The 17,778-nt window shown below is 55.7% G+C and overlaps 6 protein-coding genes across 6 annotated transcripts; 1 reads left to right on the top strand and 5 right to left on the bottom strand.

The window, feature by feature from the left end:
- Positions 1–743: 743 nt before the first annotated feature.
- CkaCkLH20_02288 (cytochrome p450) lies at positions 744–2,517 on the bottom strand (the record flags this gene model as incomplete). Its single annotated transcript, XM_038885007.1, has 5 exons — positions 744–903; positions 968–1,134; positions 1,200–1,514; positions 1,568–2,359; positions 2,464–2,517. 5 exons carry the CDS (start codon positions 2,515–2,517, stop codon positions 744–746), a joined length of 1,488 nt encoding a protein of 495 aa, XP_038749795.1.
- Positions 2,518–5,010: 2,493 nt separating this feature from the next.
- Positions 5,011–6,642, top strand: CkaCkLH20_02287 (salicylate hydroxylase; the record flags this gene model as incomplete). The annotated part of the gene is made up of 7 exons (XM_038885006.1): positions 5,011–5,412; positions 5,465–5,745; positions 5,797–5,858; positions 5,930–6,008; positions 6,059–6,168; positions 6,221–6,448; positions 6,500–6,642. 7 exons carry the CDS (start codon positions 5,011–5,013, stop codon positions 6,640–6,642), a joined length of 1,305 nt encoding a protein of 434 aa, XP_038749794.1.
- Positions 6,643–6,814: 172 nt separating this feature from the next.
- CkaCkLH20_02286 (uncharacterized protein) lies at positions 6,815–7,930 on the bottom strand (the record flags this gene model as incomplete). The annotated part of the gene is made up of 1 exon (XM_038885005.1): positions 6,815–7,930. One exon carries the CDS (start codon positions 7,928–7,930, stop codon positions 6,815–6,817), a length of 1,116 nt encoding a protein of 371 aa, XP_038749793.1.
- Positions 7,931–9,696: 1,766 nt separating this feature from the next.
- CkaCkLH20_02285 (uncharacterized protein) lies at positions 9,697–11,565 on the bottom strand (the record flags this gene model as incomplete). The annotated part of the gene is made up of 1 exon (XM_038885004.1): positions 9,697–11,565. One exon carries the CDS (start codon positions 11,563–11,565, stop codon positions 9,697–9,699), a length of 1,869 nt encoding a protein of 622 aa, XP_038749792.1.
- Positions 11,566–13,229: 1,664 nt separating this feature from the next.
- CkaCkLH20_02284 (uncharacterized protein) lies at positions 13,230–14,996 on the bottom strand (the record flags this gene model as incomplete). The annotated part of the gene is made up of 1 exon (XM_038885003.1): positions 13,230–14,996. The coding sequence occupies one exon, from the start codon at positions 14,994–14,996 to the stop codon at positions 13,230–13,232; it is 1,767 nt and encodes a 588-aa protein (XP_038749791.1).
- Positions 14,997–15,805: 809 nt separating this feature from the next.
- CkaCkLH20_02283 (saga-like transcriptional regulatory complex subunit spt3) lies at positions 15,806–16,666 on the bottom strand (the record flags this gene model as incomplete). The annotated part of the gene is made up of 1 exon (XM_038885002.1): positions 15,806–16,666. The coding sequence occupies one exon, from the start codon at positions 16,664–16,666 to the stop codon at positions 15,806–15,808; it is 861 nt and encodes a 286-aa protein (XP_038749790.1).
- Between the last annotated feature and the right edge of the window lie 1,112 nt (positions 16,667–17,778).

Raw genomic sequence — 17,778 nt, 5'->3', positions numbered from 1 at the left:
ACGGCTCGGGAACTGCGGAGAGATGGCGGCGGATTGCTCATTTTTTGAACGGAGGGATTCGTGATGCCGCGTCCGCCAAGCGCTTTGCTGTGGTGATTCGCAGTGGATATACTCGGATTCCGTTGTCTTGCAGCTTCGTTGTGAGGTTTGGCAGGGCTGTGTGAGCTTGTCTCTCAAGCCTCAGACAGAGAGAGACATTGTAGTCGTCGAGACTGGGAGGGAGGCTGTGGCATGTCAGTTTCAAGAGCCTCTTCAAGGATGACCACCGCAAGCTCCGATTTGAAAGACCTGCCTTGAACTTGAATAAGTAGGAACGTGTCGAACTTGAATCCACATCCAAACGGTACAAATTGGGTAGTTGGCAAATGGGATCTCACGTTCATTGATGCGGAAAGTGAATCCCGACCATCATTAAATTTGCGGCGCCCTCGAAAGATAAACAACCGAACGTTTGGAAACTATGAATTGAATTTACTAGGAAATGCCGAGTTCTATACTGCTCGTGAAGTTTATACCGCGCTTGTAAAGGAATCCCCGATCCAGACCCCCCCAAAAAGGAAATGCTCGCCGTTCATTGCCCGCCAGATTTGTACGGCTTCAGAGGCCTGCAAGCTGTAGACCTCTTCGCCGCAACGCTCGAAAATGCTGATGCGATATGTATCGAATTGGAAAACGGATGCTGCCTGCGTTAAAGAAAACGTCCCTCGGGATGTTGCCTCAATCCTGAGACAAGCGCCATCTCATCAGCGCTTGACCGGAGTCAGGTGGACGTTGAGAGGTCCCTTCTCCCAGAGCAGGTAGATCTTTTGCCTGCCGACCCAGTCGAGGCTGTCGTCGGCGATCTTCATGTCGAAATTCCACAGCATGCGGGTGAGGATGATGCGCATCTCGACGTAGGCCAGGCTAAACGCGTATAGCCCGTATTAGTCACCGTATTCTGCGCGAATCGGATTGGGAGGACACTCACTTTCTGCCGATGCAGTTACGCGGACCCAGGTGGAAGGGCTGGAAGGCTTCTTTGTTGTCGTTGGCGAAGGCGGGGTCGCCGAGCCAGCGCTCGGGGTGGTAGTTCTTGGGGTCGGTGAAGTTCTTCTCGGAGTAGTACATGGCCCATTGCGTGATGGAGACGGTGGTCTGCGACGATGAGTTAGTCTGCCATGCTTGCAGATAGAAAGAAAGGACGTGGCTTGGGTGCTTACGCCTTCGGGAACGTAGGTGTCGACGATGCTGGCGCCGCCCTTGGGGACGATACGGGGAAGGCCGATGGGGACGGGAGGGTACATGCGGAGGGCCTCTTCCAGGCAGGCGAGGAGGTAGGGCAGGTTGCTGACGGACTGGAAGTCGATCTCGCTCTCGTCCTTGAAGGAAGATCGGACTTCGTCGGTGAGCTTCTGGAGCGCCTTGGGGTTGGTCAGGAGGAAGTAGGTCACGCCGGAGAGGAGGGTCGCGGTCGTCTCGGATCCGCCGATGATGAGGATGCTGCTGTTGGCCTTGAGCTTGTCGAAGGTCATGTTCTGGTCTAGGCGTTAGTCACTTTGAAAACTTCAGCAATACGAGTCCGACTTACCCAGTCATCCTTCTTCTTCAGCAGGCCCTCGATGAGATCGGGTCGCTCCTGGCCCAGCTCCATGCGGCGCTGCAACTTGGCCTTGGTGAAGTTCTCGTGGTTCTCCCTCTCCTCCATGACCTTCTTGGGAACCATGGCCATCATGATGGGCATAATCCAGGGGTAGTGAGTAGCGACTTGGAGGATGGTACCGACACGCGCCATCTGGAAGATCGATCGCACCCAGGGGTGGTAATCCGAGCCGTCAAGGCACCCGAAAGACTCGCCGAAAGCCAAGTCGCCAATGATGTCGAACGTGGTGTAGTTGTACCAGGCGCACAGGTCGAGGGGCTTGCCCTTGTCGCCGTGCTCGTGGAGGCGCTTCATGAGGAGGTCGATGTACTGCTTGATGATGGGCTGCTGGTCGCGCATGCTGCGCTCGCTGAAGCCGTGGGCGAGGGAGCGGCGGAGGGTCGAGTGCTCCTCGCGGCCCGAGTTGACGATGTCGGACGGGGCGCCGGGGACGGCGCGGTAGAACTTCTGCGACTTGTCCATCTCGGCGCCGCCGTTGGGGCGGTGGCCCATGATGTCCTTCCACGCGCGGGAGTCCTGGAACGCGAGCTCGTCGGGGCCGACGCGCACCACCATGCCGTACTTCCTGTGCAGCTCGAGGGTGTCGTAGGGGAGGGTGCCGGTGCACAGCTTGTAGCAGAAGGGGATCCATGTTGCGCGCATCCAGAAGGGGCCGGGGAACCTGCGGAGAGGGTGGATGTAGAGGTTGTAAAAGACATGGCCGAAGACGTAGGCGAAGAGCTGGAGTAAGGTTTGGTCAGATTGGGATGGCAGATTTGTCGGTGGAAGTGCGGACATGAAGGAAGGATGGATGTATGGATGGATGGATGGAAGGGAGAACTTACGAGGCCGGCCGCCAGGCCAAGGGTATTGACCAGACTGAATGTCAAAAGCGCCATGATGCGTATGTGTGTGTATTCCCCCTCTTGCGGCTGAGGTGCAACGGAATGAGTGAAAAGGAGGTGTTCGAAAGAGAGCTTGAGGGCCTCAGCTTTCCACTCGACTGGCAGGGCGTTCCATCGCGCTGGTTTTATTCCTGACTTCAGACGAGAGCGAGTACGACAGCCATCATCTGTCTAAGCCTTAAAGGCGGGGATGGTCCTTTCTGAGAGCTCCATGAGGTAAGGGGAGAGCGAGATCCTTGGCTTTCTCGGGTTCTGGAAAAGTCCCATTTCCCATATGCGCGTATTTGGGACTTGGACACCGCCATCCCATGTTTTCCTTTGTCGAACCAGTTGCCGCTAAGCTGACATTGCTTCTTCACCACCTCTTCTCTCACTCGTGTGAGATGGACTCCACCGTTGGCGTTTCACTAGAATTACCGACAGCCATCGTTCCTCATACGCTGTCGCGGCCCGCAGCCGGTGTGAAGTGAGCGTCAATGCTTTTCTCTTTAGCAATGCCACGCTGCCTAGTGGTGAACGGCGGCGGAGAGAGGGAGGAGGAATCGGTCTCGGGTTCGGTCTCGCACTAGGATGTGCCGTCGTAGCTGGTAGGCCGCCGCCCAGGGCGCCATGCGGATTGCTCCAGACGGGGTTCACTACCGCCGGCACTTGGAGTGACGAGTAGTCTAATGAGCGAGTCGCCATTGGAGGGTTGAAGATCTTCGCGGGGTTTATCGCCGTTTGAATGGAGGGAGGGGGGTTTGGGAAGCCGACGTATGGATACTGTAGGTAGGTATGCAGCTGTGCCACAATCCTGCCTTGACAGATCATTACTCGTGTCGTGGGGGTTTTCGGCTGGAGACGTGACGGGATATTAGACGGAAGCGAGCTTGTCATTGGCGACCCGGTGTCGGTTTGGCAGCGCTTCAGGAACTGGTCGCAGATCATTTCTCGCGTCCCATGAAGCTGGACGAACCGCTAAATTCGCGCCACACTTGGCGGGATATTGGATGACATCGACATCCCGAAAGCGACGCCGAGGTTGGAGAAACCAGGAGATTGTTCAGATTGGATGCTAACTCCGCTGCAACTCAACACCGGCGATAAGAAACCGAAGTGCATAGGGCATCGAATGTCTCTTGCACACGAATATTGTGATCGATTGACCAACTTTTCTGGTTTTTCTTCATTGACGAGCTATCTACTCACGCTAAGGTACTTATTACTACTCATGCCATCGACTGAAAGGGAGTTTGTGAAATGCGCTATTGAGGCCAAAGGTCTCGGGATCCAGCATAAAATCGCATTTCTTTCCTTCACACGTTCAATCTCCTGGCGGACTTTCACATTCTTCATCTCATCTGGGAACATTCCATCCTGTTGACTCAAGTCAACATCAGATGAGGAACTCCCAACTCCCGCAATTGCGTCATTTGTTGGATGAAGCTCGGTTTCGGCAACGTTCGAGGAAACGGTGTCCGTAATACTCAGGGTCGCAGCGGAACGTTGCGTGACATTCAACGAAATTACACAGCAACTCATGGCCGCTCATCAATTGTTGATACAAGACTGAAGAACCCGACGTATTCACCTTTCCTCCCTCTTTACGGGATAGCAGTCAATGTCACTGGCATCATGCATGAGATTCTTCGAAGCCGCTCAGTCATCATTGTCAGGACCCAAATTCTCTAGCATTCCAGCCGGCTCACTTGTTCGACACTAGTCACATTTGTTTTAGTCGACAACTTGAGCCATCGCAGCTAAATTCACCGAGTTTGTATAACGACCACAACAATAACCGTCCCAGGTCAAGTCGGGCCACGTGATGTTCCGCTTAAACGGGATTTCGGAGAATTTCCTGATTGAAACCAACAAACAGACCACACTACCGGGATCTCGGTCTTCCTGGCACCAACAACAAAGCCCTGTTGGCGGCGTGGTGAATTTTTTTTGACGGGGGCCGCTCAAGGGTCTTGTCAGGACTTCCCCACGATCGGTCCGGTCCGATGCAAGTCAGCTTGAACTACACCCAAGGCGCGGCTCGGCACCGTTGACTCGACCTAGCCAACATCAGAACAGAGCTGAATAGCTAAATAAGCCTTTTAGACGCCGTAGCACAGAATTCAAGCCTCTTCTAGAACACCGCCGGAGATTTCCATTGGAATCGCGCAGCTCATTGGATCGCGGCCGCCTTATGGATTTGCGTGGCTGCTGCTCTAGCGACATGGCTTCGATGGACTGGGAGCGCTCGGCCGCGAGACTATCACTCTGTTGCATCATAGTAAATCTAAGAAGAAAACATCAGACGCAGCAAAAGATGGCTTGAATCCTCTTGTTTAAAGTTGAGGGGTCCTCCATCACCCGCGCGTCTCCTCAAAAGGTTACTTTCACATCCGCCCACGATCACTATTCACCGCATTCGAAGCTGTCCGGATGCATCATCGTGCGACAACCACCTTCGGCGCCAACCAGTAATCCGCCCAAGAAGCCCTCGTCCTGCGACGCATCATGCTCGACGTCGCCATCGTGGGCGGCGGGATCGCCGGCCTCACGGCGGCAATCTCTCTCCGCCGCGCGGGACACCGCGTCACCATCTACGAGAAGTCGGCCCTGAACAACGAGATCGGCGCCGCCATCAACGTCCAGACCAACGCGTCCCGCCCGCTCGTCGCGCTCGGCATGGACCCCGCGCGGGCCAGGTTCGTCCCGGCCAGGGGCAGCAAACGGCTGCGGGGGGATACTTTGGAGCTGGTGCATGAGCTTGAGCTTGGGGCGATTGCCGACAAGTACGGGTCGCCGTGGTACTTTGCTCATCGTGTCGACTTGCATCAGGAGTTGAAGCGCATGGCGACGGAGGCGGATGGTGGGATGCCATTAGTCATTAAGTTGAGGAGCGAGGTTGTCAGCTACGTGAGTGCTGCAGCTGGAATCCCTACGGAGAAGGGCTGGACTGACTGGACAGGATACGGATTCTGCTTCGATAACGCTCAGTGACGGGACAGTCGTCACACCGGATCTGGTAGTTGTCGCGGACGGTATTCACAGCGCCGGAGTCGAAGCTGTCTTGGGGTCGCCGAATCCTGCTTTCCCGGCCGGGCAGGACAACTTTTGCTACCGCTTTCTGCTTCCCATGGAGGAAGTCCTGGCCGATCCTATCACGGCCGACCTGTTCGACAACGCAAGCGGGAGTGTCAGGATGTTCCTCGGGGACGGCAAGCGGATAGTGACATATCCCTGCCGAGAGTTTGTGTAGCCGCCCGCTCGCGTGGTGTTCCCTGACTGACGACGCATTAGCGGGGAGGTGCTCAACTGCATTGGCATCTTCCATAACGAGGTTGGAGCGTCTACGAAAGAAGGTACGTTCTCTGCATGATACTCGTAGATGGACCTCGTGTCGTCGAGGAGTAAATTGTTGACCTGTCCCTAGACTGGCATAACTCCGTCGACAAGTCACATTTACTGGAGAGATTTAGCGGCTTCCACCACAGCGTTCTTGCGCTTCTAGAGTCAGTCGCAGACTAACTTGCGGTCATAATGGTGTGTTAACACGAAGCAGGAAAGCAAGCGAGGTCAAGCAATGGCCGTTGCTTTACAGAGCCCCGATTCCAACATGGCGAAAGGGCAGGACCATTCTCATCGGAGACGCTGCTCATCCCATGCTTCCACGTAAGATGTGTTGCCTCAATATCATAGGATAACTCGTTGACCGTTTCTTTAGATCAAGGACAGGGAGGTGCGCAGGCCATCGAGGATGGCGTCGCACTTGGAATATGTCTCTTGAACGCCGAATCATCGGCAGCTGTGCCCGAAAGACTTGAGATTTTCGAGAATATTCGCAGGAACAGAGCTAGCGCCGTAACGATATTCAGTAACGCCGCGCAAGACGAGGCGGAGAAGATCAAGGAGGCAGCTTCAGAATTTGTTCAGCCTGTTGAGAAGATTCCTAGTAAGCTTTGCGACCTTCGGCTCTCATGAGTATGAGCTAACTCCCGCTTAGCCAAGCCGGAAGAGTTCTACGACTTCCACTTTGATTACGATATCATCGAGGACTCACTACGGCACATGCAGGATGTCTACCCAGGAACCCGATTGCCGGAGCACTTCACCGTACAGCCGACTACCAGTAAACCCTCCTTGTAGTCTGTGGCTGTTGGTTGTTCGCGTTCATCATGCGAGTTATTACTTCATCCAAGCGTGTTTTATTTATAAGAGATTAAGCTGCTGTCTTCATTGGACGGGACGAAACCTGCAACGAAAGCCCTGAAGGTTCCATACTATGTGAATTTGCTGCGTCGTGACTCTAAGACTCCGTCTAGTATCTAGGAAATTGAGGTGGCCGCTCGTTCTCCCAGATATCCTTAGTCCAAGACTGCGTCGTCGTCATCTTGTGCCTTTCCTCCCAAGTCTCCTTTTCTGCAAACAAGCTATAGTGCAGCCAATCATACACCCTAGGCAAAGGCACGGTGATATGACCCATGAAGCCACCTTCGATCTCAGCCGAGTCCTCGTCGTAGTCGGCGTACACGGCCGTGACATCCATCGAAGATGTGCCAACGAATTGCATAATGTACAAATCATCTGCCGCAAGTCCGTCCGGCACCTCCGCCAAGTCCACCACCAGAAAGCAGTCTGTCCGCAGACCCTCGGGAACCATGCCCATGTCCCGCATCATCCTGAACCCAAGCCGCATGGTGGGAAACGACGTATCCGGAAACGTCTGCGCCATGGGAAACATCATCTCGTACGTCTCCGAGAGCTTTCCCTCGTCCAGACCCGCCCACTGGTACCGCAGCCCTTTGTACGTGAACGTGTCAATGATATCCGCGAACCGGCCGATCGCAGCAAGATCCGCCTCCTTCTGGTCCCATTCCTCCGCGCCTGGAGGCTTCACCGCGTGTCCCGTCGCGAAACAAACGAACCCCCATCTCTTCGGCTCCGCGTCTATGACCTCCTGGATCCAGGCCGGCCGCGAGAGCTCCGGCGCAGCCTCGGCACGGGCCCGCAACAGATCCCACATCTCGTTTTCCTCGTTGAAAAGGCGCTCGTTGCGGAGCTGCGTGCTGCGCCAGTGTGCCACTATGACTGCAAGCCAGTCGTCGTAGTCCTTCGTCTCGTCCCCCATATGTTCTACTTTGACGCGGGCGTTTAGCTGTAGCTCGGCATGTTCGTCCGTCAACTCCGCCATGTCGGGATCGTGTTCGGTGCCCGCCAAGATGCAGTCGACCTCCTCTTGAGTGAGGTCGTTGGGGGTGGCGAGCGCTTTGTCGAGCGCTTCTCTGCGCGTGAGGCCGCAGCGTCTGAGGCAGGACTTGTCGTCTTCCTCCTTGGAGACGCCCCTCAAGACGAAGTACTTTTCGGCGGGACTCAGAGTGAAAGGGTTCTCAATGGCCCGGGTGTAGAGTGTCTGCATGTCAGGAGACAAAGACATGGTGGCATTTTGAGTGATTTCACACATGATGAACCAGGGATGGAGTGAGCGGAGGGTTGGGGGTTTGATCAGAGAGGCTGAGACGAGGGCAGGCCACACGGAAATGTTGCGGTTGAGAAGTCGAGAAAGCAAGAAATCAGTCTTTTCATCGGTGAAATGTCTTCAATTTAAAGTCCTGTCTGTCGAAGTAACCGATCAGTCGCAACTCGTGTTGATTAGGCAGCCGCGGGCTTGGCTGTTGGTTGTCCCATGGAAACAGCGCATCAACCTTGCCAACTCCATCCGTTCTAAACCCATTTGAGCCTTAAGAATTAGCCGGAATATCTGGTAAGGAAATTTTGTTCAGGATTAAGTAAGGATAACTGAGATTGATTACTTGTTCATTGCATCAACAAGGGCCCATGGCGAGGTTAGGTACAGGCGGTGTTCTTGCACCATCAAAATGTCTTCACATGTGCAGCCCTTCGATGTGTATGTATAATAGATGAAGTGGAATGGGTCTTCATGATTCACCATTCACAAACATTGAAACTGTTAGACTCTTTTCCTATGATCATGGTGGTTACTGTAGTGATCCAGGCTCCGTCTCACCGGCCGACTTTTCGGCCCCACTCCGGATCCGGCAATTACGAAGAGACCTCCGGCTTCCGAGCTAATCAACGGCAGGACCTATTTCAGCTAGGACGACGCCGAACAACTTGGAAGGTGACACCATTCTCTGCGCAAGTGTTCCTTCCGGAACTGCTTGGAGGAAGGAACGTGAAATGTTAAGAGTATTGACTTCCTTCCAGCCACGATAGGAACTGCTATCAAGGAGAAAGAATCACGAACCAAAGCAGCAGCACGCTCATTCCCAGGATGTTTCTCAATCAATCTCTTCCATCAGTATATAATGCTGCCTTGGTACGACGCAAGTCCCAACTTGACTCTTTCATCCTCGTCGAAACCCACAACCGCAAAAAATACGACCCGACATCACCAGAACAAGGCTAACTCTCCTCTCTACCTCGACACCATCCGAGTACCAGGGCACCCCGAGAAATCATGCAGTCTCCACCGTTACTGGCAGGCCCTCAAGCTTTTGAATTTTGGCTGGAATTTTGGGGATTGGCCCTCGGGTTCTTCATCGTACCCATCATTTTATGGCTTGTCTTCCTGCGCTACGCGAACACGACTCGTATGAAGAACCAAAGTGCGAGCGGCAAAGATCCGGAGTGTCGAAGCACGCATCTCAAAGCGTCAGACGTCTGGTTGCTCCTCGCATTCATCTTACTGGGCCCTTTGCTACTAGTCTGCGGCGTTCTTGCCCTGGCTGTCATTCTCCCGTGGAGAATGTTCAGAGGTTTGAATAGGCAGAATACCAAGTCGGATGCCAAATTGGTAAGACCTTACCTCGTTCTACACATCTTCACAATCGCTGGCTTTCCTTCCGCCGGACTCTCTTGGATCCGGACCACCTAGCTAACTTCTCAGCCCGTGCAGACACAGGTCGACGGCCATAAACAGGACAAACCGGACAAACCGCAAGCAGGACAAGAAATGAAATGTGGAGTAACGGTGCCAAAAAACATGGGGTTCAATGGAAATTTCTACAAATATCCAGACTCAACCAATTAAGCCCAACACGCACGAAGCGAAGCTCCGACGCATTGACGGACGACAAGGCCGGGACGGACGACGAAGTGGACGGTTGTCCACACAGGGCGGGAGAAAAAGTAGTCTCTTGAGTAACCCTACTAGTACACTCTATTCATACATCAATCAATTCAGGCATCAGGAGAATAAACCCTCTGCACAGCCCTCTCGTGTGCAGCCTGTAGAAGGTCCTTCTCCCTCTTGTGCCGCCTCCTCATATCTCTCGCCTCCAGAGGCAGATGCTCCTCGTAAAGCGCTTCCCTCGCCTCCTTCTGGTCAATGTAAAACCCAGCAAGCAGCAAGAAATAACACCCGATCGGTATCAAAATCCGCCAGAGCATCCACGACGTCGTCGGCTCCGTGACGTACCACAGCACCGTCGCTATCGGGATAAAGCAGAAACTCAAACTCGCGACGAGCGCCATGGCCGTCCCCGGTTCCGATCCCAGCATATTCCTCGAGCCCATGGCCACGTGGAAAGCCTTGAGCTCCGCGTGCCATTTGAACTCGCGGTCGTGCGAGGCCTCCATCTCAGACAGCTTGGCGAGATATGCCTCTACTGCGTACACGACGCGAGAGTGCCGCTCCTCGAAGGGAGTCTCGGCCTCGGCCGCCTTTACAAGCAGCGTTTCTAGCTCCTCCTTCGCTTGATCCACCAACTCGGCATGCCGGCGGTCGTCTAGGGGGTCTTTGGTCGGTGATGGCGGTGGGCGCATCAGGTCGGTCTCCATAGCCGGCCCGCGGGCGAAGAAGTCGGTGTCCACGAAATCCGGAAACGGTACCTTCTCGTCAATCTCGTCCTCGGCCTCGTCGTCCGCATAATCCTCCGCCTCGCTCTCCGTACTTTCAGTAACCTCGTCCAGAAAGCCAGACTCAAATCGATACGACCCGCCATCTGCGCCCTCGCTCGCAAACATTTCACAAATCCTCACCAAAGCGCCAACGCATTTCATCCCCAACCTCCTCCGCCTCCTCCCCCTCACCGGCTTCCTCTGATACACCCTCCCGATGGTGTCTATACACTTTTCCACGACCTCGAACCGCGCCCTCTCTTCCCTCCCGTTCGCGCCCACAATAGCCCTCTCCGCGTTCTCCTTCGCCATGACCCTCAACTCGTCAAGCGTACTCTCAACCCCTTCTCCCGTCTCCTCCTCCTCCTCCTCCTCCTCCTCCTCCTCCTCCTCCTCCTCCTCGACCTCAACCTCAACCTCAGCCTCAAAACCCGCCTCGCTCTCCGTCGTGCTCCCGGGCTCCTCCTCCAATCTCTCCGGCAACGTCCTCGGAAACGACGACGAGAAATTCACCGACGGCGAAAACCTCGGCCCGCCAGGCGCCGTATTCGGCCTCTTCATCCCCGGCGACGGCGCCCCCAACGAGGACGGCGACGGCGCCAGCGCGCTCACCGACGACCGCCGCTGGATCTCCCGCCACCCCTCCACCATGCGGCTCATGAACTCCGCCTGCTCCGGCATCATCCTCACGACCTCGTCCGCCGCGCTCGACAGGAAGTCGGGCGTCAGCACGGGACACGTCGAGGAGCGCCGGAACGGCGGCGGGGCGGGGTTGGCGGGGTGGTGGTTGGCGCGGAACGACGTCGGCGACGTCGCCGTCGTGGGCCTGCTGTAGCCGTAGCTGCTGCTGCTGCTGCTTCTCCTACTCCTGATCTCGGCGGACTCCTCATCGCTGGTGGCGTAGTCGATGCGCGCGAGCTTCCTCGTCGGCGGCGGCGGCGCCGCGAGGAACGGTTTCAGAGGCGGGAACTGCGAGGGGTGGTACTCCTCCTCCTCGTCGAAGAAGCTGTCGCTCTGCGACGACTTGCGCGAGGACATGGGCGTCTCGAGGCCGCCCTCGTGCTCGTCCTCTTCGCTGTCGTCCTCGTCATCGTAGTCGGCGTCCTCGTCCGTCGAGGACATGAAGTCGCCCAGCTCGTCGGAGAGGTTCCGCGGGGGCTGCTGTGGGCCGGGGGATCCCTGGCGGAGACTGCTTGGGTGATCCCTCATGATTTTTTCTTCACCGACCGTAGTTTCTCTGAGTTATTCGTTGCTGTCGTTGGTCGTTTCGTGAATGATGATAAAACAAATGAGAAAATGTGTCGTGAAAAGTCGTAATTGTACGTTAAGTCGTCGTTATGTGAGCGTGAGAGTGTGAGAATGAGTTTTGAACGTGAGAGTGAGAGTTCAAGGCGGGTTCGAGTTCGAATTGGAGGGATTGAGCATGATCCCTGCAAGGGGAAGCTTCTTCAGGAAGGGCTGGGTTGGGCGGTTCTCGGCGCGGCGCGGGGGAGCGGTGAGTGAGTTGTGAGTTGAGAAAAGTAGCAAGGTGAGTTTTTTGGAGAAAGAAAAAAAAGTGCCGCAAAAGTGTTGTTTCCCCCGGTTTGGTTGCCCCCTCACTCGCACTGACTCTCGAACGTCGTCAACGACTTGGACATATGAGAGGGATCCTTCGAGACGTCTGTTTGTTTGTTGGTATGCTATGCCTGATGATGTACACACCACACATACGCAACAGAGAAGGGACGCAACGGAAGAATGGGTGAATTGGAGATCCAGATATGCAGCGAATTCCTCAGACGAAACGCTTCTCTCTGCCCGACGGTATGCGAAGCATGCACGAAGAATATATATATATATAAAATAAGGAATAGCCACGGGGACCTTGCAGATCAGAGGCGTTTCCGATCGGCGGTCAAGTTAAACTTCGGTGTAGAAGAACAACAGCAGATGCGGCAGCAAAGGCGGCAAGAAAGAAGCAGTATTGAGTGAGAACCCTCGGGCACGGACGGAGGGGGGGGCCCTGGCCGGAGGAGGACTGGGATCATAATATCTCGCCCAGGGTCTAGATGGGGTTTGTTGGCTCCAAAGCGACGAACTACTCCGAACATGAGGGGGGGCAAACCTCGGAGACCTGCCCAGCGAGGATCCCAAGGGAGGGGAAGCGAGAGACAGAGACGATGAACAAGGCAAAAGGGGATAAGTGTGTAAGGCACGAGGATGGCGCGAAGAGGGCCATGAGAGGTCACGATTGTCTAGGCGTCGGGTGCGTGATTGACTGTGTGTGTGGGTTCGTTCTCGTTCTATTCTGCAGCGACATTTTAGTCTGCTTCTGCGTTCTGGATCTTTTTTTCCCAGCTGCTGTGAAATGTGACCCTGGAATTTTAATCCTTCGTTTAAGTCCCTACAGATGGTGGCAATCCGTGCCCCTGAGAATGAAATCGTCATAAGGAATTCTTCGTCCCGAGTCTCCTGTCGACTCTGAAGCTCACGGTGCTTCTTTCATGTCTCTGCTGCGCTGTACAGACTCTTCTGTTGCAGACAACAGCAACAGAGTGCGTACGTGCGCCGAGTTCTCTTCAATGCCAGTGGTATCATGTATGAATGCAATTTTTCTCTTCCTTCCCGTATCCATAAAATGTGCAGATTGCCACGTCAGTTATTCCCTGCAATTGCAGTCCAACGCCGCAGCCGCCGTGCTATCCCCACACACCGCTTCGCTCCAAAAACGGGGGCGCGCCCCATCTTCAAGCGTCTTTTCCCAGCCACCGGATGAACCATCCGCGCCCGCGCCTTTGCCTTTCCCGCGGTGACGGACAGACGCGGGAGGGAGAAACAGATGATGGATGGCGACAGACAGCCCGAGATCTCAGACACGAGCCGCGGTAGCCCCCTTAGCTGTAGCTGTACTGAATCCCGAGTCCGACTTTGGAGGGATTCTCCTCAACGGAACCGCTCATGCGCATCCGTTTCGACTGGCTGGCAAGAGTAGAGAGCGCCTCTTGCGCCGTAGACGCACCCCCGCTAAACTTGCGCTTATCTGATGTCGTGTGACCCTTGGTGATGCCGGGGAAAAGCTTCGCCTGGAGTCTAGCGCTCTTCTCCGCCGGGGCGGGAGTGCCGTCGCGTGAGCCCGCCGAAGAAGCCACCTCGAAACTCTCGCGGGGGTCGCGACGCAGCATCTCCGAGGCTGCCTGGCTGGCTTGGCTCTCATACACATCCTCGTCCCCGTCGCCGCCCGGAAGAGGCCGGCGAGACCCTCGTGACTCACCACGCGACATTTGTGACAGGAACGACGCCGATTTTGCGACCGACTCGAGGGCCTGGCGAGCCAGCTCCTCGTTGTCGTCAGCTGAAATCGTGCTCTCGCGGCTCTTGCGGGTAGACTCTCGTGCAGCGGGCGGCGGCGTGCCCGGGATGACTTGGGTGCTGTACCTGTGCCGAGGCTCGCTCTGGGGAACCAGGTTCACAGACGGCAGCAGACCAGACTGCTCGTGACGGGTAGGGCGGGAGAGCGGCGTCGTCGGCAGAGACGACAACGACTGCGCGTTTCGAGTGTGCTTGGGAGGCATGCGGGGCGCGGGTCTGACCGCCGTCGTCGGTGTCGACGGCGCGCTGTTGTTGTCCTGGCTGAGGGCCTGCAGAAGAGCCGCGATGGGCTCAGGGCCGTGGTCCCGATCGATGCGTGTATCGCGGTGTGCAGATCGCGGTGTCTGCTTTGGGGTGGCTCGGTGAGCCTGCTGGGGAGTTGAGACGGAGGTCTGGTGCAGCGGCTGCTGTTTGGGCGTCAGGGCGCCGTGAAAGATGCCGCCCGGGCTGCATAGCATGTGAAAGTGTTCCCGATTTTCCCGGATGCGGTTAAGCAGCATGTCCCGCTCCTCCGTCAAACTCGCGATATCCTCCTCTTTTTGTGAGATGACCTTCTTGGCCAATTTAACCCGCTTCGCCAAGGCCTCGTTCTCGTCGACGGCCTCCTCGTACCACATCTTCATCTGGAGATACTTCATCTGCGCCGATTCCGATGCTGCGCTCAGCTCGCGAACAGCCTGCCTCGAGTACTCGGCGGTCCTAAGGGCTTCGATCTCGCGGCGGGTCATTTCGTGCTCGACGGCAGCTCGCTTCGCATCCTCGTCGGCCTGAATGCTGAGCAAGTTGTACTGTAGCTTGTGGTGTGCAGCCTCCATCTTCAGCTTGGCGTGCTCTGCGATGCACGTCTGCATCATGGCTCGCAGCTCGTCGGCGGTGGCCTCGACGACCTGAGAAGGGGCTGGCGGAGCGTATTCTGAACCGAGCCCGCCGTCTCGGCGAATCGTCGTGTTAAGGCCCGTGGCAGGCGGCGAGAAGAGTGCAGAGCGCTGGGAGCCGCCATATGTAGGTTGCATAGCTGCGTTTGCGGCGTGTGCGATGACCTGGGACGAGGGAGGCGGGGTCAAAGAAGAGGGAATGACGGCGGAAGAGCTCATGCGGTCGTCGTTGACTTCGGTCTTGAATGATTGATTGGGATCGATCGGAGACGCGGGGACTTCAGTCGACGGCAGGGTGACTTGTGACGAGTTCAATGCCAGAACATGGCTTTCCTGGGGCGTCGTGGGTTCATCGGCGACGGACCTGGCGTCGGTCGGGGTGCCGTTGGGCAGCTGGGCAGCAGCGTCGGAAGCCATACTGGATCGTGACACAGCGGGCGACGAATGAGAGGAGCGGTGAAGTCGTGGACGTTGAGTGGACGTTAAGAATACCGCGATTGTATGGACAGTACGTAGGTAAAGCTGCGACTCTGTGGTATCGAATTGCGAGTTCCAACGTTGGCGTGGTCGGGTGCGGAGAAGCGTCGCGTTGAGCGCAACACCACGTCAGCGATGGAAACAAGGCGGAGAGGATTGATGGAGCGACCGGCGGATGATGTTGGAGTAGATATGAAGAGGGCCAGACGCGACGATAGGAGATGAAAGGTGGCGGGGGAAAGGGGGAGAAGAGAGCAAAGAGTCCTATCGCATTCTTGGTTCGCTTCTTTGTCGTCCGCACGGATGGGGTTTGTGTGTGAGCGAAATGCGTGTGGTGCGGTGGGAGGATGGAGAATGGAGGATAGAAAGTGGATGATGATGGTTGTCGGGCGGTTGCTGTGGGAGCAAATGAGCAGCAGCAGTGACTGTGACCTTTGACCAGCGCCTGCGACCGGGACCTCCACTGACGGCTGGGGAAAATCTGCGGGAAAAAGAGGTTGGTGACGCTAGTCCGAAAGGGGATTTCGGCGAGCCTCGGTGAGAAGCGGTAGGAGGTGGCAGAATACTGGGATCATCCCGATTGGCTTCCTCACCGACATACCAATTACAGTCCTTTGTTGACATTCTTTTGGTGGCATTTGCATTTATGCTAATAGCTGTGCTATTTCATCCACCAAAGCCTCAAAAGGCTGGGAACGGAAGCTGATTGCAGTCCATATTACCTCTAGGACCAGTATCTATGCAATCAATCAATCCTTCAGGTAGGCGAGGATGACCTCCTTGAACTGCTCAAACCCGTCAATGAAGCAAACGTGACCCGCGTTCTTGATCACCTTCAGCTCAATCTTCAGGTTCTTGCCCGCCGCCTTGAAGCCCTGCTCGACCTTCTCCCGCATCTCGCCCATGGCCTGCGGCAGGTTGGCGTCCTTCTCTCCCACAATCAGCAGCGCCTCGTCGACGCAGGCCCCGACCTTCTCGAACAGCGGCCGGATGTCGAACTTGTCGCTCTGCAGCGCGTGGATGCACGTCGCGAACCCCTCCACCGTCGTCTGGTTCATGATGGCGCGCACCCGCGCCGCCTCTTCGGGGTTAGCCTTGACCCAGTCCGCCCCGAACCAGCGCTCCATCGTGCCCTCGACCTGTTCCTGCATGTTGCCAGCCTCCCGCGCCGCCTTGGCCCGCGGCCCAAATGCGTCCTCCACCCCGGCCTTCTTGGGCGACGAAGAAATGGTGTCGCAAATGGCCACCTTGTGCACGACGCCGGGGTACTTGTTCACAAAGTAGAAGCTCGTCGCCGCGCCCATCGAGACGCCGATCCACGCGTAGAGCTTCGTGATCTTGAGGGACTGCAGCAGGTGGTGCACGTCGTCGGCTATCGACTCAAACTCCGTGTCGAGGTTCTTGGGCGCTGACGACTGGCCGTGGCCCGGCTGGTCAAAGCGAAGCGTGCGGAATCCGTTCTCGGTGAGGAACTTGACGACGTGGTCCCAGGCCGCGAATGGCGCCGACAGAGAGTTGGCGAGCAGCACGACCGGCTCCGAGCCCTCGCTGGACAGGTGATACGACAGCACTCGTCTGTCGGGGAGGTTAAGCTTCTGTGCCGTGGCCATCGTGATTGCTTCCTGTACGTCGGATGCCGGCTTCCGGGTGGTGGTGACGGTGGGCGGTGACGGTTTGATGATGACTTTGCGTTATAAAAGTGGTCGTATGAAGGATTTGATCAATTTCTGGTCTGCTCAGAAGTTGCGAGTGTCAATTGGGAGAGATTGTGTCGTCGATGCCTTTTAAGACCTTCACGTCATCGTCATGTGACGTCGCGGGGTCGAGCTCCCGATAGCTGAGGGAGGTGCTGCCGACGCAGTGTGGTGTTTTGGCGGGGTTCCGGCATTGTCTCCACTAGTACCTCTGTCCGCTTCCCGAGATTTTGAGACTGTCAACCGAAGGAAATACATTGCAAATTAGAATGCCTGGTAAGGGAGAGCGCAGTACCAACTATTGAAGGTCATGGACAAGGGAGAAGGTTTTTTCTTTGAATCATCAGGTTCAATGCTTGCCATCAGGATGAATGCGGCTGCCTTCCTGGCCGTCAAGCTTACAATACAAACGGCCACGACAGAACCACCAGCAGCAAACAGGAGTTTCTCTTGCCTCAATATACAAAAGAAAAAGATCGAATTATTCCGATTGACAAAATGAATTTTTTGGCCGACAGGAAGAATCACACGTTCGGAGCGTGGGAAGAGAACAGCAAGATTCGGACCCCGCTGACTACCTTAATGGTCATGATTGAGCAAACGACTGCCAACCGTGATTGGTCAAGGTGCCAGAGTGGTTAATGGGCTGCCCTGCTATCAGTTCTCTGATCTCAGTCAGGCAGTGGCTTCGGTCGCGCAGGTTCGAATCCTGTCCTTGACGGACTTCTTTTTGCTTTTTGACCACGCACTCACTCTATCTACATCAAGCTCGAATGACTGCGACAGACCTGTACTATCGTTTTTTTTATATCAATACTTTTGAAATTCTCTTAGCAGATTTAAGGCGCCGTTACTTACAACAAACAGATGCGTCTGTGCATCTCACCCGTCCATTATTGTTGTTAGCTGACAGCTGGCTCTCAAGTCACCAGCCCATTCAATCTTCTTCACTTGAGGTTCATGGTTGACTTCAACATTCCAATCGCATCAGCGTATGGCATAGAATTAACAATTCAATTGATGAACTG

The sequence above is a fragment of the Colletotrichum karsti genome, assembly GCF_011947395.1.
Source record: "Colletotrichum karsti strain CkLH20 chromosome Unknown Scaffold5, whole genome shotgun sequence".
In the NCBI taxonomy this organism is placed as follows: domain Eukaryota; kingdom Fungi; phylum Ascomycota; class Sordariomycetes; order Glomerellales; family Glomerellaceae; genus Colletotrichum; species Colletotrichum karsti.
Note: the sequence above shows the minus strand (reverse complement) of the source record. Positions and strands in the feature narration are given on the sequence as shown.